General features: G+C 45.4%; 2 protein-coding genes across 6 annotated transcripts; both read right to left on the bottom strand.

Moving 5' to 3' along the window:
• Nucleotides 1-292: 292 nt before the first annotated feature.
• Nucleotides 293-13,195, bottom strand: CCDC181 (coiled-coil domain containing 181). 4 transcript variants are annotated; one of them, XM_049824425.1, is made up of 6 exons: nt 12,775-13,195; nt 6,499-6,659; nt 5,003-5,980; nt 2,514-2,660; nt 1,742-1,896; nt 293-1,145 (listed from the first exon to the last, which is right to left on the bottom strand). In XM_049824425.1, exons 2-6 carry the CDS (start codon nt 6,634-6,636, stop codon nt 983-985), a joined length of 1,581 nt encoding a protein of 526 aa, XP_049680382.1. In that variant the 5' UTR covers nt 6,637-6,659; nt 12,775-13,195; the 3' UTR covers nt 293-982. The 4 variants fall into 4 exon arrangements, with proteins under 4 accessions (XP_049680382.1, XP_049680385.1, XP_049680383.1 ...); XM_049824428.1 differs by lacking the exon at nt 12,775-13,195 and adding an exon at nt 9,874-9,937; XM_049824426.1 differs by lacking the exon at nt 12,775-13,195 and adding an exon at nt 9,648-9,731.
• Nucleotides 13,196-14,002: 807 nt separating this feature from the next.
• On the bottom strand, nt 14,003-27,043 carry SLC19A2 (solute carrier family 19 member 2). 2 transcript variants are annotated; one of them, XM_049825021.1, is made up of 7 exons: nt 26,837-27,043; nt 26,129-26,734; nt 22,152-22,374; nt 18,361-18,553; nt 17,296-17,437; nt 16,332-16,500; nt 14,003-15,138 (listed from the first exon to the last, which is right to left on the bottom strand). In XM_049825021.1, the coding sequence occupies exons 1-6, from the start codon at nt 27,041-27,043 to the stop codon at nt 16,375-16,377; spliced, it is 1,497 nt and encodes a 498-aa protein (XP_049680978.1). In that variant the 3' UTR covers nt 14,003-15,138; nt 16,332-16,374. The 2 variants fall into 2 exon arrangements, with proteins under 2 accessions (XP_049680978.1, XP_049680976.1); XM_049825019.1 differs by having other exon boundaries at nt 14,003-16,500.
• Between the last annotated feature and the right edge of the window lie 385 nt (nt 27,044-27,428).

Genomic DNA, 27,428 nt, shown 5'->3' with positions numbered 1-27,428 from the left:
AACACAACACCCTCTGGTCAAACACCAGTTCTCTCTTACTATGCCTGTAACTGTCTTCAAAAGGGTAAGAGAAAAATACTAATGGCAAATTGGCTTTGCATCTATATTCCCCTTCTGTCTGTAGCACTACTTCCAGAAAACACTTTTAATGTGGCAAAAAGGTAAGAACACTGCCACACTGTGAAGTCCGTTGACACATAGCTGGACAGAAAGCTCCTCATCTTCCACTAACTTTATGATTTCATGAGTGACCTCAGCATTTTCTCTGACAAGAATTCACAATTCAGCTGGGCAAGGTGATGTAGTTTATTACAATTAATTTAGCAAACATGGATCTGTATACAAGGAATCTAGCGTCCCTGATAATGGTAAAGATCATAATTTCACACAACCTTTTAACTTCATGGAATAGAAAACTATTAAATATGACTCACAGAAATCAAGCTTCAAAAACTGATGCACATTCACTTACATGTTAGCCTTCACTGACCACTTTCCCCAAACCAAAATAAAATAGTCCTCTGGTCTAGCCAGAATTAACAGCTGATCAATAGGAAACAGTACCAGAAACACCATTTTCCAACAATGTAACACCTTGTACAGTCTTTATCACAACCAGCAGCAAACAACAATATTAATCCAGCAAGACATCAACATTTTACATAATATAGCCTGCATCCAGGAATTCATGGTGGTGTTGAGTATAAAGTGCCTTTTAAAGACAGGAATGTGTGTTTGCCACCCTCCTATATAGATCTCACACTCATTTAGATTTGGTCAAACCAAGAAGATCCCTGAGTTATACATAAAAGCAGGCTTTTCAACAAAATTACAAATAAATAGATAGTAAAATCGTTGTCAGTGAAGGTAATTAACTGTTAAATTTGCTTGAAAGCTTTAAAAACACCACAAAAAAAGAGCAAAAGCTCAAGCCATAAAAGTTAAGAGGGTTGCCACTAAGAACTGTGGTTACATCAAACTTTCAACTGTAATGGTCTGTGAAGCGAAAGGATTTTGGCTCTGAACTAATACAGTGGATGTTCTGCATCTGTTTTGCTCTTCTGGCTTCTAACCTAAGCTGCCTTGCTCTCTCTTTAGCAGCTAGTTCTTCTGCTCGTTTTTCTTCTCTCTTTCTTTTTAGCCATCTGTGGAGAGAGAAAGAGGACTAGAAGTACCGACAGTTGCACGTGAAAGTTTTACATCATCCACTCAGAGGAGACTTGCCCCCATTAGAGTCACCTTGTCCTATTGGATAAGGTTAGGTGGCATGGCTGAGCCAGTCTAAAAGCCTGCCACTCCTAAACATGGGAAGCACTACTTTTCCATCCCAATTCTCCTGCAGCCAGCTTTACCTCCCCCCTTTTGTTGAGCTGATTCAACTCATAGGCTTGAGGGGAAAAAAGTAATTTTATTGGATTAATTTTCCGCTTGTTTAATGAACTGAATCAACCCAAGCCTGCTCCAGAACAGGCAAAAAGGGGCGGGGGAGAAGGATCTCCCTTTTTCAGCAGAAGTAACTTACTATTTATTTCAGCTCATGTTCTGACAAGTAATTTCACAACAGTGAACAAACATCATCAAGAAATTGATGTATTTTTGGTAGGGTGTAAGTTTATGAGGGCGTATTCATGCAAAAACCCAAAACAACAAGGACTAAAGATGTACCGTAAAATAACTACAGTCTTAAGCTGATAGACTACAAAATTTTCAAATATGATTCCCTAGGAATGACCCTACTCACTCTTTAAAGGCTCTGTTGCATTCCTCTGTTCTTGGAAAAAAGGCAATTCCCTCAGCTTGATGTCTCAAAATTTCTAACTGTTTTTCTTTCATGTGTTCTTGATGCTTTTTTTTAAGCCATAACTTGAAGGCTTCTTCTGGATTCCTGCTCCTCTCCTATTTAAAAAGAAAAAAAAAGACATATACACAAAGCTTATCATTAAATTACATTTATATTAATCACATTATAATTTTTTGAACTCTGCTGGCATCTCTCATCCACGAAACATACTTTATAAGCAAGCTAGAGCATATGTTAATCTGGCATGGAATATACACGTGAGCAAGCATTCAAAGCAGTATGTCTTAAAAAATACTGAATTTAGCTTTTCAAGATCATCACTGCAAGGCAGAGGAACTTTAGAACATCTGACTCTTCAGGTTGTGGTCAGGTCACATGCATTAATTGCTTGCCAAGAAGTTCTGATGGTGAGGAATACACTTCAAAGGGTTTTCTGGCTGTTTGTTCACTGCAGGTTCAATCAAGTCATTCTCCTGATAAAAAGGAGCATCGCTGTATCTCCTGTGATTTTATAGCTATTAAGTTCATCTATGTAGCTTCCACAATGCAAGCAGAACAATCCTAAACATGCAAGTAGGTGTAACAATGTAACAAAAACATTTTCTGTACCTGGAAATTTTCCTATGCTTAGCTAAGAACGAAGGCTTAGAATGGGGTTTTCCTATCTAACAAGAGCACCATAGATCCCAGTCCTACATCAGGGAGATCTTACTTTGCTGTTCAAGTCTTCTAGCTCCTTTGCACGACGAATTCGCTTTTCTTCTTGCACTTGTTCTTTCTTCTTCTGTAACCAAGCTTTAAAAACCATCTCATTCTCTCTTCTCTTCTGTTCTTCTTGTTCCCTTTTCCTTTCTTCTTCCTTAAGTAGAATGAAGAGTGAATAAACTTAGTTTTTAAGAGAATCATCTTAATCTGCAAAGGCCTTCATAGACAATAAATAAAATATAATGAATTATATGAGGGAGACATAAAAATACAGATGAAACAGGAATACTCAAAGACTGCATCACAGTTGATACTACTTTTAGGAAGAAACAAGTTTATGCACTTCTGTGGTTCAGGTTACATTCAGATACTTCAGTCTAACCCTTTTGGTGATTAACTCCATTTCCATGACACATCTCAACTCACAGACAATTCAATAGCAACAGGTGAACACTTCTAAAATTACATCTGCCCAATAGCTCTGACTGGCTTAAAATCAGTTTAAGCATGCATTTTAAAAATGAATGCAGCTCTCAGGCTTGAGGGGCCACTAAACCCCAAATGACAATTAACTACCTATGGACTTCAGGCACTACCTTATAATTAAGGATTTTTTCTGGACATGAGGTTGTATTTACTTAACACTTTTTTCAAGTTTACAAAATGAACTGATTTTTACAAAACTGAGAAAGGGGTTTTTTAATTATTAATCGCATTTTAGCTAATGACAAGTATCTACAAGGAGGATAAAGGTTTTCAAACACTTCAGAAACCTGATTAGGACATTTTACCAGGTTTTGACACTCTTTGACACAAAAGCTACAACCCCCACTCTTTTCAACACTTGGAGAAATCTAGTCTCCTTGTGAAGAGATGATGTTCCTCCCACCTACACACAACTTTCAGGCTATCCTCCAAATTTACCATTTGTAATTCACTGAGATGGAAGAAACCCCACCAAAATGAAGCAGATGGATTCCAGTAATGTCAAGAAATGTTTCATGCCTGTGAAATCCATCACAGAATGAAGAAATAAGGTAACACAGTCTTACCTTTTTGTAAGTCAGCCAACAGAGGAAGAGATTTAGCACACAGTGTTAGGAAAATAACCTTCCTTACTTCCACCACCCTACCTTTTACTTTAAACGTGCAGAGTATGGTGTCAAGAGATCTAGTCTTGCATGTACAAAGAAAACACATTAGTAACTCTTCACATTTCATACCCCTCATTACTGAGCTAAGCCTCAGCAAACTTTTCAAATAAAGCAGGCTAGACCTATTGCCACGGATAGAAAATAACCTTTGAAGCTACTTAGCCAGCTTACTTAGAACATCATGGCACAGAAAAATAGTAGATGCTTCTTGGTCTTTTTTTAACAGAGCAAGACACATAGTAAGTTACCTTTTTGTAATCGTATCATCATAATGCAAAGCAAAGAAAAACATCTAAGTTTTTACAATGTATGGTAAAGATTTCTGAAGTTCCTGTTACAGCTGTCAGAGGCTGATTAAGTATTATTTTTTTCTTAATAAGGAGCTGAGAAAGAATTAAAAAGGTTTTTTTCCCCAGTAATACATAAGATAGATACTGATTTGATTTTCTACAATAGAGGTTTTTTGGTTTTTTTTTCTTTTAGATTACTGCTCTTTATAGATACAAGAAGAATAACCTCAGTACTGGGAATATTTTCTTCTTTTTGTCCTCTGTGTAGTACCCAGTTAAAACCAAGTAAGAAGGAAAGGTAGTATCAGTTAACAGAGAAAGGGGAGAAAAAACTACTTGGCAACAAACTCATTGAGAAAACTTACTGCAACACTCACCCACACAAAACCTTTACAGGAAAAAAGTATCCAGTTATATTATCAGTCAATGTGACTTCACCAGCATGCATCTTATGCAAGCAACAAGGCATGCCACTTTTGAAGTCAGCTGTATCTTCCATATATGTTAAACACACCCCTCTTTCTTCACAGTTCTCACAGTCATTCTCCTGTGTAAATCTTACAGCTGAACACTGTCCCCTTTGGTAATTGCCTATTACGTACTTCATGAGCACCCAAATGTGCCCCTGCATTACTGTGGTTAACATTAACTTCCTGCATTGCAGTGTAATCTGGGGAGAGGCGATACCATGTGCTACGTTCCAGTAAACAGTGGGCCTGTAATGGAACCTAGGTAGAAAGACAGTCAATAAGCAAAAGCAGCAAGCACAATATAGCAGAAGGTGGCCTATTTATGAAGGATATATTAAATAAATACTTAATTTCTACTGTGAGCAAGCCATGATCCTAGGCCACTCTGTGAGTTTTGTTTTTTTCTTTTAAGGAGAGGAGTTTTGAGAGATTCTGGACAAACTCCAGAGAATTGTTATTATTATTGTTATTGCTGCCTATTTTAGCATGGAAAAATGGAGTAAATGCCCTGAACACGTGGTCTCTGTGAAGCAGAGGAACAGGATGGTCACTGTGATCTACTTGTTGCCTCTATATCTTTACCTCTTTCCTCAGTTTTTCCTTCCTTTGCTCTAACTGCTTCCGCAATTCTTTTTGTCTGGGAGAAAGGCAGTAAGTGGAGCTTCTCACAGGCACATTTGCAGACTGCGCCCTCTGCGGAGTCTTCCGTTTTCCCAGACCTCTTGCAGCATTGATAGCAGAATTTGGACGACGCTTAGGGTTAGATGGAGGCTTAGGGAAATACGCACACTCTTCTCCACCAGGAGAAAAAGAATGTGCTCCTGGTCTTACTGGGGGTACTTCCTTCACTGGAGAGACAGTGCCAAAAGGACCGTAGTGTGAAGATTTTGGAGACATTTGCTGAGTTTCAATATCAGTAAAAGAAACACTTATTGGGGGCAAAAAGCCCTGACTTTCAATATCACGTAAACTTAAGAGTTCAAACTTCCCATCTTTTTCCACTAGGATTTTACCATCCTTCTTTTCCTCATCCTTGCCAGCACGTGGTGAAAGTGATGTGCTTTCCTGACCCATTTCATTAGAAATATGCAACCGAGATAGCCTATTTGAAACATCATCTCCTCTTGCAAGGTCAGTTTTACAAACTTCAGCATCTTCTAGAGGAGGAACCTCAAGATCCACCAACTTATCCTTAAATTTTAATTTCCGTTCTCTGTTCTGATCCACAGGAGCCTGATTCTCCAGCAGTTTGTTGGCTTCTTCAATCTTTTCCAAGATGTAACGCTTTATTTCTTCATCCTCCTCTTCATCCAGTTCCTGCTGGTTTTCCAGCCTGGATTCTTGGATAGAGCTTTCACTATCAGTATCAGATACACGGTCCCCCTGTTTCATATCAGACCTGGATTCCAAACTTTCTTCATTGGAGGGTCTCACTTTTGCATCTACATCTGCCTCTGTAAGCTGATCTGGATTTTCTTCCATTTCCTCATTGTCTTCCTCAAAGTTGGCTGCAACTTTAACAATTTGTGCTTCAATATCCTCTTCACTTTTTTCAGGATTCTAAAAAAAATTAAGATAAACTAGTCTGTTCTCCCAACAAACAACAGTATCAGAGAAAGAGAAAAGAAATAGCGAGCAAGAAAAGCAGTACTAACTACCCTAATTCTAAAACAGGCTGTCAAATAGCGCATGTCATAACTAATAGCTTTTTTGGCACTAAAACTCTCTTGCAGTTTCTCCATGCACAAACTTTAACCATGGCTTGCACAGTAAAGTGATCAGTGACAGCATAAAAACAGCACATGTGTTGCACAAACACTTAAAGGAACCCAGAAGTACTTCTGAAACAAACATACTCTTTTCCATGAACACTGAATTTTCTGTTTTAAGGCAATTATAACCAAACTAACCAGTTCACTGAATTGGTTTTTCACTACAATTCCAAATAAACTTCCTTGTCAAAAGTCAGTGAATGTGCCTACATGTTTCAAACCATATTGAATTTTGTGCTTATGATTCCAAATATTATGCAATTTTGTCTTCTAAATAAGACAACTAGCATTTAATTTAACAAATACCTCTCTTTGACCAAGGTTTTCTTTTTCTTCTTCATTAATTAGCCATTCGAGGTCTTTTTCAAAATCATCTTCATATTCTCCACTTTCTGTTAAATCACCCATATCTGCTGGATCTTCTTGGTCTTCCTTGTCACTCATTTTGGTGATGTGTTAGAGTAATACTACAAAAAGGAGAAGGAAAAAAATTGTTTTAAAACTCCAGTGACACACAAATATAGAACACTGATACCTCTTACGGTACCCTCACCAATCTTGTGAGCAGTATCAATACAACCATGGTAGATAGCACCACAGCACCAAGGATCACCAACGGTTTATAAACATGAGCGGTTTTAGCCTTTCCAGCTCTGATTACTAGGGGAAGATTTGAGTCAAAGCAAACCAAGGTGAGTTACTCGATGTCTTGTATTAAGTCACCGAGAGAGCTAAAACTAGAACTCATGATTTCTTAACTGTTGGTCTCGTGCTTGGACAATGAGACTGCTATTTTATGTTTGTTAGAAGTACTACGAGCTTTCATTGCTCCCAGGTGTTTTACATTGTTGTTTTATATCTGCCTGGCCCATTTTCCTCTACAGAAATCTTAACTTGTGTAAACTTACATTGCAAAAATGCAGGATGCACAAGCCCTAGAAGATCCATGCCACAGCTTACAGTAGATCAAATTACCAAAAAGGTTCTCATAATAACATATTAAAATGAAAGACACTCTTGACAGAAACCTTCTGCTAGAGTGACTGAACATTTAGAAGCAGATAGTTTTCAAACTGTATCACCTCCACTAGTCTTAGGGGTAAAGAAAGTTACACAGACACTAATTGAGACTGCTGGGAAAAGGATTCAGTTCTGGTTTGAATTTCTGAGGACAACAATGGGGAATACTCATTAGCCAGTTAATCAGGCTGGATATAGTCATATTCATGACAAAACTGAGGATAAGCCATTATAGGGATTGAGTCTTTTAAACAATCTTTGGAGTGCATAACACACAGGTGCCAACAGCTCCTGAAGGACTGCTTAAATGCCAGGGCTTGGGGCTCCAGGCTGACTGCCTGCACCTCTCAGCTCAGCTTACTCAATAGAAGACATCTGTCTCCGTTCAAAGACACAAAAGGGTTAAAGACACGTGGAGACACACATCAGCCTAGAGAGCTGATTCTGCTCTTTTTACAGCTTTAGCCACTCATCATGCCTTCCCTAATTTGTTTATTACTGTTTATGAAAGCAACATAAAAGAAGAAAGTGCTGATTATTCAAAAGCTCCTATTCTCTTTGTACTCTCTGCTGTAGGCTGGAAAGTGCCACTTCTAAGTGTCTCTCTAGTAGGACAAATCTGTGTCACTTACAACATACTAAAAGATCCCAATATGATTATTAGCATATGGCAACACAATATGGGATGTGAGAGTTAGATCTGACCCTGGATAGCCCTGGGACAGCAAGGCAGCTCTTGCTGTGTGACCATCCTGCCCTTCCAGACAAGAAGTGTTGTACCTGGACTTCCCAATCTGTCTAAGCATTTTGACAGGCATTTTGTAAAACCCCTTCCACCCAGAAGATGCTGCTTAAATTCCTTCAAGCTTTCATTTTAAATTCTGATAAGCATCCCAAGAGTTCTCAGTTATTTACTCACATGAATACCAGCTCCATTTCTTATAACTCTGCGTTTCGTGCTTGACAAGAGTGCTGCTCTTTTCAATCTCAAAATTTAGTCAAGGTTTGTTTAAGAGGAAAGAATTGCAATAAAGCTGGGCACTTTGTTGCAAACTTGTTTGTATACAAATGTTATAGAAGCTCTTCCTTCTGTTTGATCCATATTTTATTCAAGAAAATCTGGCACATTTTTATTCCTAACTCACTTTTTAGCCATGAGAATCACTCTAGATTTCTCAGAGTTTAAATTTTCAAAATTTTTTTCAGACTGTTGCTTTGGCTTTCCACACCCTGTCTATTTCCATCATGTTTTTCCTGCACCTCTTCTCATATGACACGCAATCATTTTTGCTGGGAAATGCCCCTTCCTTCACAAATATCCTTGGTTTGGGTGGTGACATGTACCGGGGTTCTTAATGGAGGTTACTTTGGTCTAGTATGCATTCAGCACGAAAGAACTATTTCTCTTCAATTTCTTCATCATTAAGGTGAATGGACGCAAAAGCTACAAAGCTGAATGATGCCTTTAACAAAACACATTCGTGACAGCCTGTGGCAGTCTGTGAACTGAAAACCGTTCAATTTATTTAGGATATGTATAATAAAGGGAAAAGCATAAAAATCAGCCTCTTCTGTTGTAACATAAAGTAGTATTGTCTGAAGAGGTAATTTCAGTTTAATGACCTTGTTTCAGACAATCCTGAATCAGCTCCTATTCTATTTAGGGTTTTATGAAGTAAAGATTAAAGTGCTTCAGCTTTAATAGGGATGAAAATTATTCAGAAAATCTCAAGTCTTCATTCCCACCTGCTTCTATTCTAACCGGGGGGCCGGGTGTGGTGTGTATGCTGTGACTGAATTGTTCTGCAAAGCTTAGTAACACCTCTGCGCGGTTGCATTCAGGCACAGGCTAGGCTCAGTTCCAACAAAAAGAGGGATACAGCCATGCACTTCTGTGATTTCGCCCCTTTGTACCAGAACACACGTACATACAGATTCACGAACCCGAACCCAACACGGTCACGGCGGGGAAGGTCCAGTCCCGCATTTCAACGCGGGCAGCCGCTGCTGCTGCAGACCGGCAAACGGCACCGCCCGGGACCGGCCCTACCTTCGGCACCGCCTCACCGCCATGACTACCGACGCCCGCCCGCAGGCGAAGCAGCCTCTCACCGAGCCGTAACGCACGAAGGCCGGCCGTCTGCAGACCGGCGGCTGCCGACGACGGGGCCGCCCCGGCCGGTGCCCTCGCCATTCGCCTCAGCGGCACTACCCGCTGCCGGCGGGAGCCGGCCCCGCTCTGCCTCGGACACCCCGCGCCGCCCTGCTCGCTCACCGCGGCCCCGCCGGGTCCCGCCGCTGTCCCCCCCCCCCCTCCCCTTCCCCGGTCCGGGGGACGAGGTGCCGCCGCCGCCCGCCGAGGCCCGGCCCGGCCCAGCCCGCCCCGCCGGTGCGCCCGGCGGCGTTGCCATGGCAACAGCGGCGCCCTCCCTCACCTTCCTGCAGCAACGGCCACCGCCGACGGTGGCCCCCGAGGACCAAAACTCCTCCCGGCGCCGCCCGCACCTTTTGCCTGCCCGCCGGCGCCGGGGCAGCGGCGGGCACGGGCGCGCTGGCGAGGCGGCACCGCCCCGTTGCCATGGAGACGAGCCGCCGCGCCGCCCCCCCGCTTTGTCCCCCATTTTGAGGCCCGAGGGCCCGTTAGGAGGAGTGTTCTTTTACCTTCGCGTGATACAGGTTCATTTAACCCTCGGAAATTAACGGGAAGCAGAACACGGCGCGGGGGGGCCACAGCCACGAGCGCCCAGGAGAGGGGCAGCAGCGGGGCTGGCAGCTTTCCCTGCCCGCCTAAAAGCCTTTTGGTGCTGTTAAATTATGCACTTGTTCGGGAGCAGCCTGAGCGGCGGCGGTTTCTGTGTTGTATTATGCATGCTGCAGCTGGTGATGAGCAATCTGATCAGACCAAAAGCTAGCAGTGTCAAAATTTGAGCTTTTGTTAATAAAGATAGCCCCGTGTCTCTGAAGAGACACCTCATTAATCACACACTGCTCCTAGAACTTCAAAATGTGAAAAATAAAAGGGAAAAGAAAAAAAACAAAAAAACAAACCCAAACAGAACACCCTAAACAAACTCCCTTCCAGAAAAAAAAGCCACCAAAATGCACCCCGAGTTACCTCCTGGGCTCGGGGAGCTGGCGGAGGGGTCAGGCTCCTCAGCAGAGCTGTGGGGTAGAGGTGGCATGTCACAGCCTCCTCCATGGAGGACCAAACAGCCCCACCGGTCATGGATGCCGTGCCCCTGGGATTAGCAGGCCCCACAACACGCTTCGTGACCACCAGACCCACCGCGGAACACAGAGGGCTCGCCATGGGGCAGAGGCCCTTCTGTGAAACGCTGGCTGTGGTGGCAGCAGGCAGGGGCTGCCATTGCTGCAGCCCGTCAGGGCCTCACAGAGGACAGGGCTGTGCTGCCCGGCCTCAGGGAAGGGGGTAGTGGTATTTGAACAGCTGGCTGAACACATGGGTAACTTCTGAAAGGCTCCCAATAAATGGGGTTGTTGGTTTTGCCACTGGTTACCACAGAGAGCCACTGGCTCGACCCTGCTAGGTGTAGTTCAATGGGAAGCAGATAGGCTCGCTTGCTAGAAAAAACAAATAAACCTCTTCCAAATGTCAGCTCACTGCAGCACCAGCACAAGATGGAGGTATCAACCTCCCGGTGTATAACACGCCTCTGCTCCACAGTCCCCTCAGCCCGGGGAGGGCAGATCCCGGCAAGAAGTGGCCCGCACTGCCAGCAGCTCTCTGGGGTGACCAAGGCTCGTGCAGCATCGTGTGGTGCCTCCCAGCACCATCTTTTGGGGGGTGACCCTCCTCATCCTTCCCACCAGCACGGAGGCCTAGGCCATGGCAGCATGGCCCCCCCAGGGTGGAGGGAGGGAGGGGGCTGTCCTCGCTGGCAGCACTGACATGGCACCCATCACATTGTCCCCCACGCAGCCGTGGCCCTCAGTTTTGAAGACACTCGCCCAGCAAAGCGAACGACGACAGTCTACAGATGTACCAGAAGGGCCACACACCTCAGAGGGCAACACACCACCTGCACTAAAGGGTTAATGTTAATGAAAGGACATACAGACAGAAAACAGCCATGAATAAATTTAAGCCGGGGCGTTGATAACTCTCAGAGTAATGCAGGTAGAGTTACCCTTTCACTCAAAGTCACACAGGGTAGAAAAGCTAAACCCCTTCAAGGTGGGCTTCAGGAGGTCTCTGAAGATATCTGTCATCATAGCTCACATGCCACTGAAGACACCTGTCATCATAGCTCGCACGCCACAAGAGGAGGAATCCACGACCTTGGGGTTTCTGCTAATCCTACACCATACAGTGAGAAAGAGGAATGGGTTTTGACATTGCTTTCAGTGAGTTGGAAGGGCTCCCTGATATTTACCTGAGATAACACTCCAGTGCCTGCCTGGCAATGGTTCCTGCTGAACCTGGAAAAACGTCAACCACTGACCTCACCCACAGTCATGCAGTTATCTCGCTCTTGAAGACAATATGCTGAACTTCTGATTTTCCACATTTCACAGACAGGTAGCTTTGACAAGTTCGTAGCAGACTAAAATAAAGAGAACTGGGCAAAACATCAAAGCTTTTTGCTCTGCTTTTATCATAAGACTATCCTTCATCTTACAAGCCAGTGCTACCCCTTTCATTCACAAGAGATGCTTTATTCGACTAACTACAAATCAGCGTGATTGTAAGACAAGGACTAGACCCCATTGTTGGAAGATCAAGCTCTGATGCTTCATAACGACAACTTAATGATATCTTAAGGTCAATCCAAATTCATGCCTGCATTCATTAACTCACGTCACTAAATTTAGGTTTTCAGATGTTCCTGTCTGTGAGGGAGCTACAGAGCACGGTTCTGAAAAGCCACAATGGAAGCAACAGCTAAGCAATGCAGGTCTCCAAGGACAGGTCCCGACATGTTGGTTGCTCTTTTCTATGTCACTAATGCATCAGACACTGTGTTTAGGGAACACCGATTCATGCAGCGTGAATATGGTTGACAGAGAAAGGGTGCATAACACCTCCAGAGCAATGTTAAACAAGCACCTTAACACCTCTTATGTGTGGTGTAGGAAACAGCTGACACTGTCAAGAGTCGCTGGGAGCAGGATCCAGAGCTCCCAATCTCCTGCCCCTTCCATAACCAAAGTCCCTCTTTCCTCCCCAGTACTTGGCTATGATCACACTGATAGTGAAGAAAATGAAATCACTTCTGCAGAGCCCTTCCCTTTCCACAAAAGCACTGCCAGAGCAGTCGGCCGTTTCACACACGCACACAGCCACAGCACAGTTGAGTATAACCCTGCCATGCCTTGGTGGGCTGTCCCAGCCAGCGCTAGCCCAGGGGGACAGCAGTGGGTGCTGCTCCTGAAATGGCAGCCTCTGGCAGCTCTTACTATTCCTCACTTTTTGGACAGAACAAGCCCAGCACCTGGCCTCTCCCCCTTAACAGTGACCTTAAAGCCCAGGAACTATATCACATCTTACCAGCATCATAGCAAGCCCAGTACAGGACATGCAGATTCAGTGGTAACACTTACCTCCAGCAAACCCCAGCATCGAATGGAACAAAGAAACAGCCACAGCATCCCAGGCAGACGCCCCAGCCGTGTGTAGTATTTATCTCATCTCCATCAAACCGCACGGTGCGCTGTATCACCAACACAGGAATTCAGCTCCTTGACAGCAGCTGGGTGTCCCTTTTCAGATCTCTCAGCTGTACACCGTGTGGCAGGATGCAATGGGAGGAGCAAGGAGGATTGACACAGTTCACATGGACCTGCTTCACTCGCAGGCAAGAGCAGCGGCTTCAGGGTTCTTCTCACAGCACCTTTCCCCAGCACCAGAGACGTGAAACACTTGAATCCACCTTAAAGGGTAATGCTGTACCTGTATGAGCTACTGGTTACCTTCCTGTCAAATGCAAGCAGAGATTTTAATCCCCCCCACTGTCAAGCAGCTCATCCCTGCACAGCCGACTCTGGCGTTCACCCAGGGTAGGCAGACGAATTAAATCCAGAGCAAGCTTGACATGCTGACAGCCCTACCCCTCCTGCCTCAGCAATAAGGCTCTCAAGGACACACGCGTAAGGAAGCACCCCCCTTCCTCCTCACACCACCTAACTTCTCATGGTTTTGATGTTGTGCAGAGGGCTTGCTGGGCTACTAGACACACTGAACTACATCAAACTGGCAGCAGATATTCAGAGACCACTTTCCCCTCCAGCCCCAGTACCTGTACTATCAGGTACAAGCCAGCTCTTATAGAAGCAAAAGACCGGGAGAGCTTTCCAAGGCAGTCAAGCATGAGTGTGCCAGGGTAGGGAGTTTACAGCATTTCTTCCTTAAGGCCTCAGTTTTGTAATTAGGTCAATGTAAATAAAAAGGTCCTCCTGCACAGCAAACCTACACCTGCTTTCCCTTACAGTCACCCTCAGTGAGACTGATGCATCCTGACCAGGGTTTCCCTGCATCAGTGAGTCATTTTTGCCCTCACTGGACCAGTCTGCACTGGAACTGGAGTGGTATTTCTGAACTGCTCAGCAATTAACGATCCTCAATACAAGAGACTATTGCACAGAGTTCTGCAAACCTACACAAACTAGCCAACAACTATCAGCTGCTTGAAGACTTGCTTCTTTTCACATTTTGTCCTGTTTTTTTTTCCTCTTTGTAACAAAGATGCTCAAAACAACCTGCACAGCGGTGCTGTGGATTAGCAAGACATCAAAACACAAACCAAGCACTGGCCACACAGGATATCTCGGAGTATTTTTATTTAACAAAAATAGCTATTAAATTAGAAACCAACAATGTCAACATGTTTACAGAATTTCATAGGCATCAGTAACTCTGCATACAGCTCCAGCCAAGCTCTATAGTCACCTCATCACCACAGCAACAGCACAGTGCAGGAACCTGAACAACATCCAGGGGTGGCTTCCATACATTAACAGGCCTGAAGATGTATGCAGTGTAGCATGCCTCTCTATTGCAGTTGCCACAGTTTCATTACTTTGGTAGAAAAATCATTGTTATTGCTGTCATTCTTTAATTTTTGACTTGCTTTTAAATAACTGGGTTGTTTTCTGTATGATAAATGTGATTAAAACTGAGCTGCTTCTTTCAGTCACTTGACATGAGTGCTGTACATCCACTCCTCATGCCTTGCTGCAACTGCCATCAGACCAAGGAACTCAAGGACAGTATATGCACTTGCCATCCCTTTCCCAGGACAGCTCATCAGCTAGCACTTCATGGCTTCAAATTTTACTTTTTTTAAATACAAAAAAAAAGTAAAGAAAGGAATATATACATGGTGGTTTCAAGTTTCCATTTCAGGATAAGGCAGTTAAGTTTATATGTGTAAATGCCAGTACAGCTGAGCCCCTCTTAAGGGGGTTGTTTTAGGAGAGAGGCTGCAAATACAGAGGAGCTTTGGGGAGTGGGTTCCCCTGAGCAGCCAGCCTGGAAGGCCTCCCCAGACTGCACATCCCAAACACATTAATCATTCACCTTGCATGGTAAAGGCTGAGGCTCTCAGAACTGATGAGAAAGGCCATACCTGTCCCAGCCAAGGCAGAAACACCTTCCCAACCCTGATGCTGCGAAGTCTCCATGGCACTAAAAGCAAGCAATGAACCAAAGCTGCTTCTTCAGGCTCTGACTAGAAGACTCTCTAACCAGCACAGAGAGAGAAGGCATGGAAGGAAGCAAGCTGCATTGCATCTTCTCCCTTGCCAGTTCTCCTGTACACTTAAATTTACCACAACCTGCAGAGCAACAAGGACAGTTCATAGGCCATCTCCACAGTATACTACAGGTATTTGTTCCTGTGCTGGTCATGGTGCCTGAATATCGATGTGCCCAAGCCCAGGAAAACTCTGTGCAACTCCTTCCCAGTGCTGAAGCAATTTGGAAAAAAAATAAATTATTTTTAAAAACCAGGTATAAGGCAAGCCCCAAATTGCTTAGACTTGACAAAATAAAAGAACTGCCCACTCCAAACATTCATTGTTCTGCTTAGGTGAAAAAAAAAGAGGTAGAAAGAGTGGACAGAGACCCACCAGAAGCATAAAGGCATTTTAAAATAAGGGGGAGAACTCACAGACCAGAAATCAGGATTTTTCAAAGCCTCAGGCAGTCATCCCGCTAACTACCATAACTGAAGGTACCTATTTAGTCACCAGAGTCACGATTCTCCAAGGTCACAAAGGATAGCTTAAAAATCCTGCAAGTCACCTTTCTTCTCAGTGCTATACTAACATCCACCATCCCACTGAAATAGCCCAGCCCCCAGGGTTGTGAGGCAGTGACTCCTGTAATCACAGGAATCTGCAGTCCTGAAGGACAAAGGCAAAGATGTCCAAGGGTCCTTTGGATTAGCATTTTGTCTACTTAAGTTTCCCCTTCACCTTTACAGTCCCTTGGGCACAGGCCTTCATGGCACAAGTAGCACTGCGGACAGCCAATTCACCAGTGTCACAAGTTGCCCCAGGACACAGTTAAGGTTTTGGGGAAGCACCATGATCTGCTATGGTAAAACTCTGGCAGCAGGGGTGACAGACAGGAACAGCAGAAACTGTACAAGCAATTCAAGGAAGTACGTGCATATGCAGAAACACAAGTGCACTAGTCCTCAAAATGGAGCATCCAGCATCACGGGGCAGCCACAGCGAGAGTCACACTGCAGAGCACAGGCCTAAGGCCACCTCCTGAGCCAGGCCTGGGGGACTCTCCACAGAGAGGTCTATCAGTGTGCCCTCACTTCTGCCTGCAGCAGCACCTCGGTGACAGAGAGAGTAGCAGTTGAGTAGACAATCATGAAACTGCCTTTTCAATGGCAGCCTCCAGATGCACAGCCTTAGACTAAAACCTCCCAAGGCTTTTTTTGAGAAAACTTACTGTTCTTTGCTGCACATCCCATATATGCAACAGAAGAACAAAAGGCATTTTAGAAAGAAGATATTTGTTCTTACTTACGTAAGAGCTAATACATTTACCTTCTAAAACGTGCTGCTAATATAGTATAAATACGGATCAAATAACCATTAAGGTGACTGCCTTGGGAAGATAAGGCAGAAATTAAAAAACGGACCTATATCTTCATATGTAGCCATGAAGAGTCTTCACTTGGTGCACTACTGGCTTTCAGGAGATCTGCTTTGCATCTGCTCTTGTCTTCTGTAAGCTCGTATAATACTGTATATGCCACTGCCCAAGAACACCAGTGAGATGGCTGCGAAGTAAGATGCATAAATCATGAACTGCAGAGAAGGGGAAAGAAAATAAAAAAAGGAGTGGTTAAACCAAGCAGTTACCAAATTTGTAAGAAGATTAATACATGAGTGTCCTGGTTTCAGCTGGGATAGAGTTAACTGTCTTCCTGGTAGCTGGTACAGTGCTATGTTTCGAGTTCAGTATGCGAAGAATGTTGATAACACTGATGTTTTCAGTTATTGCTCAGTATTGTTTAGACTATAGTCAAGGATTTTCCAGCTTCTCATGCCCAGCCAGGGCACAAGAAGTTGGCACAGGACACAACCAGGGCACCTGACCCAAACTGGCCAACGGTGTATTCCGTACCATGGGATGTCCCATCTCGTATAGGAACTGGGAAGTGGGGGCGGGGAATCGCTGCTCGGGGACTGGCGGGGTGTCGGTCAGCGGGTGGTGAGCAATTGCCCTGCGCATCATTTGTACATTCCAATCCTTTTATTACTACTGTTGTCATTTTATTAGTGTTATCATTATCATTATTAGTTTCTTCTTTTCTGTTCTATTAAACCGTTCTTATCTCAACCCACGAGTTTTACTTCTTTTTTCCCCGATTTTCTCCCCCATCCCACTGGATGGGGGGGGAGTGAGTGAGCGGCTGCGTGGTCCTTAGTTGCTGGCTGGGGTTAAACCACGACAATGAGCTTCCTTCCTCTTCCAAAATATCAGGAATCGGTGATTATTTCTCTGTCAAACTCTTGACGCAGCAACAGGTAGCTGAGAAGCTTTACAGATTGGTTTACCTTCTTCCCTCCCATCAGTAAAGCTAAGAGAGTCTGTCATACCTGGGTGAAGATGTCCAACCCAAGCCCACTGGCATCCACAACAATCAAAGTGAGCAGAGTCTGAAGTGCCAAGGCAATAAAAGTATTGACCCCAAACACCAGGGCATACCGTTCCACACTGAGATTTGTAGCAATCTGGAACCTGGAAAGAAAGGGATGACCAGAAACATAAGGACAGGGAAAAAGCAGGGAAACGCAAGAATAGGAGGAATTCTATGGACAAGAAGACTGTGCAACCCGAAATGTTACATAGACTGGTCCAGTATTTTCCACAGCTAAATTACCTTGCACTGATAGCGTACTTTTCTAAATAGGATCATGACAGACTAGCATAGAAGCTAGGAGAGACCCACAGACCCACAAAAAAAGCTTTAAAAAAAACCCAAAACACAAAAAACCCACTGTGGGAGCTCTGTGGGTTTCAGTCTTACTGAAGCAGCCCTCCTGTCCAATGTAGCTAAAGGGTCTTGTCACAGAGAGAAGATGTAACATGCTCTGATCCCAGTGAGCTGTTGACAATCTCAAAGTGTCAGCCAACTGCCAACTACAGTGTGGTCCATAACCTCCCACATCCTTCTAACCAGAACTCCTTTTGCAGTTACCAGTTTCAGCATCACCTCTCATACTGTTTTTGAGCTGTCTTGTAGCAATTATGCACATGTGGTTCAACAACAGCTGTGTCTTCGTCCCCAAAGTGACAAATAACATGGAAGAAGTTTTCCTCCTTGCTGGTTAGGGAAAGTTGACACTTCAACACAGGCAAAGCATTGTCATCTCCTCATCTGTTAACATTTCACTCTAGCTGTGTTCATGAAAAACATTCCTGTGGCAAGCAGCTCTATCTAATATTGGAAGTGGTCACTCTACTGTTATAAGACTTTTAAGCTTGGGCAGACTGCCAGCCAAATAGATCTCTGTGCCTCAGTTTCCAACCTGAATCACAGGACAAACCCTTGCAACAGATTTCGAAATTCCTGGTAGGCGAGACTCTAGTTACAAGGAAAACATGCCAGCTCTCATACCAGCTATAACCTTGAGAGCACTCTACGTCAAAAAGATACTCACGTTGCTATCGTGATTAGCAGCATGTAGATAATTCTGAAGACAACATAGGATGCATAGCACACCCAGATGTTACGAACAGTGTCCATGATATATACAGCAGCAGCGATAAGAAAGGAGAACAGGGCAAGTGCCACTTCACCCCACATTGCCCAGGATGTTTTTATGTGACCCACAACAAACACTGCAACAGCTCCTGTGAAGGGAGGGAAAGCATAACTGTTAGTAATGGCAGTTGGAGCAATTTGGAGACTGTGTATTAGGAGCTGTACAGACCCTAATAGCCAAACACGATTAAAGTAGAGGACACTAATGCGCAGACCTTAGCAGCTCTCCTTCCTGACCTCTCCCTCACCTGGAACCCTGCTGCAAATTCTCATTCACTTTTACAGGAACAGGGGAAAAAAAAAAAGTCAATACTGACTGCCTCTGAAGTCTCCTCTCTGGCTTCAGAAGCACAACAGTCCCAGCACTCAGGCCACTGCCACTCACTCCTCTGCACCTGACTGTAGCAGTGCTGTCAACTGGGCTACACAGAAATGCAAACCCTGGCTCTCAAAAGCACTCAGCTAATTATTTCATGGCACTTTAGTGGGGGCAGGAGGGAGAAAGACACTACCCACTTTGATACACAGCTGTTAGAACTCTCTCCCAGGAGGCAGAAAAAACTACATTTACTGTCACCTTCATGCTGGGCTGTAAGAGCAAGAAAGAGCACAAGTCCAAATCCACATCTCCTGGGATGCAGCTTGCAATCAGGCAAGCTACAATCACACGCTGTTGATTATGCAAGAACAATCTTTTTACAACCCGAACAGGTTGGTAACTCCTGCTGGATTTCACAAAGGGGGGATGGGGAGAGAAGACAGATCACAAGATGGAAAGTGTGTGATGTTTCATGCGACTCAACGAGCAGACAAGGTGTGTTTCGTGCGCTATCACAGCTGTAACTACCGAGAAGCCCAAATACATATTACAAGAAAATTCCCATTTGAAGTAGGCCTTGTTCTGCAAACAAGCCAAATAGCAACCAACAGCATAAGAACACTGCTGTACACAGCACACTAGACAAATAGCATACTGACAAAGGGAGGTTTACCGGAGATCTCTGAAAAAGAGGACTGTATTCAGCATTTGACCACTGTACAGAAGTGCTACAGTGCAGCATCTAAGCTCTTTGTAGTCCTTAGATGGCCCTCTCTTAGAAATCCTTCAAGCACCCGAAGACTCCTTATGTACCATCAGTGTGTACAAGCCTGCAACCCTGTGAGACCTCACATCAATCTTTCAGACTAGTGAAGAAGGTAGCTATGCCAAGGGAAAGGAATTTATTTCCCCCCACTAAACTCTTCTTTCCAGTGCCTGCTGTGACACTACTGGACTGACATTTTGCTCTTTGAAAGTCTGACTCCCCCAATAGCAAAACCCTGAGATGCAAAAGGAAGCTAAGTCCTAGAACCTTCTTTCTACTGTCTCAGAAATTCTAAATTTGGAAACAGACATGACTTTCTGGGGATCTTATGGCAACTCTTGAGGTTGTACTCCCTCTATGTCTCAAAGTTATATCAGCCTGACACCTAATTATGACAATATAAAAAAATAAAAATAAAAAAAATCTGTGTCCTGCAATTGGACATCTACAGCTGATCCAGTGAGTGGTTTCACAAACCAACCTGATAAAGGATTGCCACATTCCCAAGAAGGTGCAGGGATGCAGCTTAACAGTCAGTTGACCTCACTAGAAGGAATACTATTTATCTTGCCCAGGACAGGAAGGTGACAGCCACATGAGCTACCACACTCAACTTAAACTCTTCTGCAGGGCAGCGAAGGTGCAGGCAGGGATGGCAACAGCATCTTACACAAAGGTTGCCAAACATTGCTCATAACTGAGCACAGAATGACTAAGAGCCATGAAAATGGCAAATCAGATCTGGGATGCACCAGGAAAGGTATTTCTAAAGGGAAAAGAGTGAACAGTATGTTCTTCTACAAGTCTGAGGCTTCACTGAATAAAGCTGAGTGCAGCTCCAGTCGTCCGCCTTCAAAAAGGACACAACTCAAAGCAGGTTTGGTGCAAAACGGGGCTAGTAAGATGACACGGTGAACAAAGAGCTTAACTTTACCAAAGACCAACTAGAAAAACTTGGCTTCTTTGGCCCAGAGCAAAGATTTTGTGCTAAAATACAACATTGGCATGACATCAGAGACAAACTGCTCATTAATAAATTCAAACTGGAAATTAGAAGAAGTTAGTGCAGTCACACTAGTGCCTAGGAAGTCAGGTCACTGGATGCTCACCCTTAACAGGTCCCTTCCAGTCCTGTTATACTCTTCAAGCTTTTAGTTGAGATTATTACTTCACTAAACTTCACTTGTTCGAAGCAATGAATCTGTGTCAACCAGAAGGATTTTTTTGGTTCTGTCTTTTGAGCAGTTCAGGGACAGAGGCTAATTTGCTTTCAGAAAACATCACCCAAAATGATTCAACCATTTACAAAAATGATACCAGAGGAAAAAATCAAAACATGAAACTAAAAACTTCAGTTTTACATGAGTTTAGTGCCAACCACCTTTTCTTTCAATAGGTCGATTGTTCGCAGGCCTTTAAAAAAAAATAAAGGGGACCTTGTTATCAAAGATATTCATGATAAGTTTGAAGAATACTCCTGTTTTGGGGTTTTTTTTCTCCCCCCCCCCCCCTTTTTTTTTAATCTGCTGACATTTGGCCATGCTATGGGTGTTCTTTCCCTTGATACCAATTCTTCTCCTTCCTGGGACCAAGGCAGGATGGTAGAGGAAGCCAAATCAAACAAGAAATAATAGCCACAGCATCACGCTAGCATGGAGGAACAGTGTATGACTACATGCTATTAAAGTGTAGGTTTAGCACACCAAAGACAATTTAATAGCCAAAGCCTTCAGAATCAAGCTGCTGACAGTTTCAAACCCAACTAACAATGGGTAGCAGACCAGATTTTAGAACTATAAAACAGCCACAGCTTCCCGCTGAACTCCAAGAGGGGCCTGAGCATACCCAAGAAAGTACTAAGCCTTCCTTGTTTGTGTCCCTTGGTTTCTTTAGCCCCCAAGTAGGTGATGTCCACAGCAGATGGTAGAACGACAACTCCATCAAAGAAAAGGAACATACTGCAGCAACACCTAGAAAGCCTCTGTAAGGGTATGTTAGCTATATTAAAAAGGTACTGCCCTAGATCTGGTAATGGAACACTATTAAACAACTTAATAAACAAATATTTGTGTTGACTGACCTACCTGTCCCTTTCAAGTCAAGCAACTTCTTTCATCTTAATAGCTTTTCTGCTTAACAGTGCTGAAATGACTAAATGAGGCACTCTGCACGCTGCATGTGTACAGGAAACCTTCATATGTTCCCTACGCTGCCAGAGAAGAAAAGCAATAAACCCATAGGACCCTTAGTCTGACTTCGAGTGTTTAAAACAAACATAACCCTACTGCCACAGTGACAACCAAGAACACACAGTCAGGCACATGCCTGGAGCCTTTTGCCAAATACTTCAGAATGAAGTTTGACTTGGGAGGCTCCTTTAAACACCTACGTACTGCATTACAAGAATTAGGGCTGCGTGCAACAACTAACTCAACACTGAGCACCATACCTGTGCACATCAGGGAAGACTCACCCCAAATGCCAGGGCTGCCTCTCCTGCATGCTTGGGGGAACGCAAGACACTTCCAAACCATGCTCTGGTGACCTTGAGGGACACAAGGGATTTCTCACAGCAGAGGCAGGAGCTACGCCAGAAGCTCACCTAGCAGCGTCGAGGCTGCCTCCACGGCACCATTGTAGATCTCCGTACTATGAGAAGGCAGCACCATCTCCCACAGGCCCTGAGCATAGTTGATGACCTGAAAGTAGCCACAGGTGGACAGTGCCCACCACACGGACCAGCAGAGCATGGTCCGGGAGGAGTAGCACTGTAGGAAGTCCTGCCAGAGATCTTTGAGCACCTTTACGATGTCTACTTTCTGCTCCTGCATAGATTGGAGAAGGAAGGGGAAAGAAATGTTAGTCTTTGTTTATAAACACTTCACACTGCTCCAGCAAATTGCTCCTTTCAAGCAGTCTGATCACTGGTGAGTGACGGTACCACTCTCGGACACAAACCTCCACAGAGTAATGAATAAAAAGCTTCCCCATCTCAGCAGCTGGTCTCTCTGCCCTAACAAGGGTTGTCCGCTTACCTGCGGAGGAAGGGTTCAGTCCCCAGCACGCCTCAACCTCTGGCTCTCTCAAGCAGAGAGCAGTAACTGCTAGATGTTAGAAGTACTATGTGAGCAACTGAAGGGTACCAGAGAGAAGAAACACAGGAGAATAGGACACAATATCAACTTTGACAAAACAGGATCAGGAGGCAGACATTCAAATCATAAAGGCAAAAGCATCACTTTTAAGTCCTGATCCAAATTCAACCAAATTTGGTAGCATAGAGAACATGAAAGCCACCAGATGAGTGTATTTCCCCACAAGTAAGTTGATTTTCTTTAGTACTAGCATTCAGGGATTATAAATATTCAAAAAGCAATCTCATTACACCACGCTCTACCCTGTTAATGTTCACCAAGGCTCTGAGAGGGTGAGAGATGTTGCCTGGGGATCTGAAGAGAAACAGAAGCTACTTCCGCCAGACATGGCTATCGCAAATAGCAGCTCCTGTATACGCAAGTGCTCTGACAAATGGCATGAGAGAAAAATGAAGCTTTCCCCTCCAAATCTTTCTAGAAAGAGCACAAAAGAGGTCAGACCCATGAAGTGGTTTGAAAAAAGTTTGAAAATAGATCAGTTCTAGCAACAGGGGATGACAACAAACAAAAATTGCTTTTTACATACAGGCTCTTACAGTTCTTTTCCTAACCACCTTATGCCAACCACAGCAGAGGAAACAAGCATGTCTTTGCTTTGTAGACAGAGCTGCTGATTCCATTTGCTTCATGCACACATGTACAGAGTCTTTGTAGACAGGCAAGACCCTTCTTGTGCAAGTCAGAGCAGCAGTTACTTCATGTGAGACTGGGCAGAGCCCCCAAGGCCCACGCAGCATCTCTAGCCCCCATGAACTTGGATTCCCTGCAGGGAAACATACAGGACTGTCACAGGACTAAGCTAGTGCATGTTGTGCTGTCGCATGCCCAGTTTTGGAGCAATTTCCAGGCAGCAACAGCAATTTTAGGCTCTTGGCAGTACACCCTTTCCCAGGGGGAACTGTGCAGTGTATGCCTGGGAAAGATTATTCTCCATGAGCAATAAAAATCATTTTAAGGTGTTTCTACTAAAACCCCCAGAGACCATGGCCTAACTCTGTCCTGAACTCCCCTTTTTCCACCCCTCAAAGTGTCACTGATTTCTAAGCACCTTTATTAAACACACATAGTCCCGTTGGTGCTTTGCCAATAGCAAAACACTTGCTCTGCATGTGGATGCCGTGCCTCCAAAGCCCAACAGAACAACTTGGGAAGAGGTCAGCTTGTGGCCATGTGACTTTAGGAATGCAACTCCCACACAGAAGTTTTCACTGGAACCTCAAGTTCAGGTGCAGGAAAAGCAGGGAAGGGAACTATCATGTATGCTACAAAAACTGATTTGGTACATTCAACTCAAGCATGTGCCTGATAAGCCAGAAAGGCTTATCCGCCCTCCCGCTACCTGGCAGTGCTTCTTCAGTACCATTATTCATACAGCCATTCATTTATGTTCATGCAATATGGTTGCAGTTACCTTAGTAAGAAGGACTACCATCACGTGGCAATGCTTCTCAGCTTTTAGCACCTGGTATAACCGAACTCTGGAGAGTTATGCAAGCATACTTGCTTTTTTAAAAAAATTTTCACCATTAGTTTGGAACCACCCTTGCTCTCACAGGATGGGAGTAAGATAAACAAAAGGGATGGATAAGTTATATTAATATATCTTAGTCATTATTGGCACAGAATTTTTCTCGTTTAAGAAATACCCTTCAGGATGCAAGTATAACATGGTTAAAAATACTTTTGCTCACACAAGCTTGTGCTGCATGGGGCAGGATTAGGTCCCTGGAATGTTAATACCTTTAATTCGCAGTTGTAGCTGGAAGAAGCTGAAAGCAGCCCTGGACGCCGCCTCTCCGGACCCAGTTAACCGGGGCTTACTTGCTAACTGAAATACCCATTAGCCGACTAAACCAACAGCCGCGCTTACCTGCTGGCTTGTTCTCAGAACGAGCACAACCTCCTCCTGACTGAGGAGCAAGGCTGACCTCCCCGCAGGACCCTGAATCCCCCTGCTGTGACAGGCTCTCCGTAGGCGTGCATTGCCCGGAACAGCATGGCAGAGACCTGCCCGGCAGGCAACTACGCACACGCATCAGGCCTCAAAACTGGAGGCTGCTCGCTCATCACCTTGTGGGACCCAACACATCCAACCACCAAACAAGGGCACCTGCATGCTTGTTTCCATACAAGTGACTTTGTTAGAGGTTACGTAGCCCACAAGAGCCACAAGTCAGGGCACCACCTTGGTGCTCTCATGGGTTGCATTAGGCTGTTATTATGCAGACATATTTCCTGCAATTTATCTGTATTCTGTCCAGCTATAACTAATCAATGTCAGCCTGTAAGTGCTCTCAAGGATGTCCTGGTTTCAGCTGGGATAGAGTTAATTTTCTTTCTAGTAGCTGGTATAATGTTTTGGGTTCAGTATGAGAAGACTGTTGATAACACACTGATGTTTTCAGTTGTTGCTAAGTAGCATTTAGACTAAAACAAGGATTTTTCAGCTTCTCATGCCCAGCCAGCAAGAAGGCTGGAGGGGCACAAGAAGTTGGGAGGGGACACAGCCAGGGCAGCTGACCCAAACTGGCCAAAGGAATATGTCATACCATGAGATGTCATGCCCAGTATTTATATACTGGGAGGAGTTGCCCTGGGGGGGATTGCCGCCTGGGGACTAACTGGTCATCGGTCAGCAAGTGGTGAGCAATTACATTGTGCATCACTTGTTTTGTATATTCCAATCCTTTTATTAATATTATTGTCATTTTATTATTGTTATTATTATCATTATTAGTTTCTTCCTTTCTGTTTTATCAAACTGTTCTTATCTCAACCCACAAGCTTTACCTTCCTTCCCCCCCCACTCCAGATTCTCTCCCCCATCCCACCAGGTGGGGGGCAGTGAGTGAGCAGCTGTGTGGTGCTTAGTTACCAGCTGTGGTTAAACCACAACAAAGAACTACTGCAGTTTCCTTCCAGGATCATAAGATAAAACCCTATTACTACACAGCTTATTGTTGCACAGCTTACGTAACAGTTGAAGCAACAAGTTTTTTTCAAAATGTGAGTGCAGGAAGATTTTCCTCTTTTCTGCGAGTCACGGCGTGCATCCAGAAGCACGCACAAAATTTGGATACGTACACAATTTTTAGTACCCCAGAGATGTCCCTTGCTTTCTACTGTTGAATGGCAATTTGATGCCCAGAGAATTTTAATCACAGCCTTGTGAGACACACAGAATAACTTCAGAAAAAACTAAGGAGCAGCCTGCCATGCTCAATCAGCAAAAGGAAGCCAGGAATAAATTTTCCTGTGCCATGAATAAGGAAGCTGGATAAGCAAAGGGATACTTTTTGCTGTTGGAAATTACACCTCTACTGCTGTGTACATATATGCACGCACACATATATACACGTACGCATGCAGGACAACCACATCAGTATTGCGTTCTCTACTTACGTAAACCCAGGGCACAACTCACCTGTTTCTCTGCTGAATGACCCTCCTCGTTTAAGGGAACTTTTGTCTCATCTTCCCAGCCAGGTGTCCTCTGCACATTGGGATGATCTTGGACAGCCGACCCATTTTTACAGTCCATGACCTTCATTTCCCAACTGAGCTGCTGGCTCGAGACGTGGTGAAAGAAGAAGCTTTTTTGTGGCATTGGCAGGAACCAGGCTGTGCCGAAGGCAACGGAGATGCTGGTTAAGGAGATAACGTTCAAGCTGAAGAGGGACCACCCTGCCACCGACACAAGGACCTGCCCGGACACCGAGCCCACCGTGTAGCCCACCAGCGTGGCGCTCCGGCAGTAGCTGGTGACCTGCTGGTACAGGTTGACATCAACGACGCTGTAGATGTAGGAGTAATAGGCGATGTCAGTGGCGGTCCCCATCCCGTAGAAGAACTCGAGGAACTGGATGGCCCAGAGCCCCTGGGCGTACAGCAGCATGAACCAGGTGATGATGAGGCTCAGGCCCTGCAGCAGGACCACGGGCTTGTACCGCAGGTAGTCCGTGGCCAGGAACACCGGGAACAGCAGTGCCAGGTAGGAGTAAGTCCACACGGGGTAAATCTCGTTGAACACCTAGGTGGGGGGGAAAAGACGGCGGTGACCCCCAGCACCCACGTACTGCAAGGAAACCGCAACCCCCCAGGCGGGGGTGCGAGGTGCCCGGGGCCGCGGTACCTGGCTCTCGGAGAGGTTTTTGTACGGCCCCAGCAGGTACCGGGTGAGGAAGGGCTCCGAGGGCCGCACGCTGCAGAAGAAGCCGTAAGCGCAGAGCAGCGCCGTGGGCAGCGCCCAGCAGCATCTGCCCCCGCCGCCGCCGGCGGTGGCGGTGGCGGCGGCCCGGGCGGAGCGCCCCGGCGGCCGGCGCCCCCGCGGCCCCGCCATGCCGGGCAGGGCCGGGGACCGGGCTGGACGCGCTCCCGGGGCCGGCCGGGCCGGTGGGGGGACGGTGGCGGCCGGTGGCGGCTGCGGTCCCGTCCCCGGTGACCTCCTCCCTCACGAAAGGCGGCTCCGCCCGCGGCGCTGCTGCCGAGAGACCATTCGCCGGCGCGCGGAAAGCGGCGCTGCGCGCTGCCCTCTGATTGGGCGAGACAGCCTCCTCCCGGCAAGACCCGGCCAATGGGGAGCGGAGGGTGGGACGGCTGCGGCGGGAGGGGAGCACGTGTGCGCGGAGGGAAGGGCGGGCGGGAGCGGCGCTACCGGCCCGGCGTGAGGAGGGACACGCACACGGGCGTGTGAGGGAGACCTGGGAAACGGGGCCCACCCTCGA

Source organism: Accipiter gentilis, chromosome 21 (genome assembly GCF_929443795.1).
Source record: "Accipiter gentilis chromosome 21, bAccGen1.1, whole genome shotgun sequence".
NCBI classification, from domain to species: Eukaryota; Metazoa; Chordata; class Aves; order Accipitriformes; family Accipitridae; genus Astur; species Astur gentilis.
This window is presented reverse-complemented; position numbering and strand designations above follow the sequence as displayed.

What these genes read in the sequence shown, in the direction of transcription:
- CCDC181 (XM_049824425.1), bottom strand. Translation starts at nt 6,636, where the DNA reads ATGAGTGACAAGGAAGACCAAGAAGATCCAGCAGATATGGGTGATTTA. An exon ending in AAAACCTTGGTCAAAGAGAG is followed by an intron (nt 5,981 to 6,498) that starts GTATTTGTTAAA and finishes AATTTTTTTTAG; the next exon opens with AATCCTGAAAAAAGTGAAGA. An exon ending in TAGAAGACTTGAACAGCAAA is followed by an intron (nt 1,897 to 2,513) that starts GTAAGATCTCCC and finishes CTTTTTAAATAG; the next exon opens with GAGAGGAGCAGGAATCCAGA.
- SLC19A2 (XM_049825019.1), bottom strand. Translation starts at nt 27,043, where the DNA reads ATGGCGGGGCCGCGGGGGCGCCGGCCGCCGGGGCGCTCCGCCCGGGCC. An exon ending in GGCAGCCTCGACGCTGCTAG is followed by an intron (nt 18,554 to 22,151) that starts GTGAGCTTCTGG and finishes CTCCCTTCACAG; the next exon opens with GAGCTGTTGCAGTGTTTGTT. An exon ending in GGTTGGACATCTTCACCCAG is followed by an intron (nt 16,501 to 17,295) that starts GTATGACAGACT and finishes CCTTCTCTGCAG; the next exon opens with TTCATGATTTATGCATCTTA.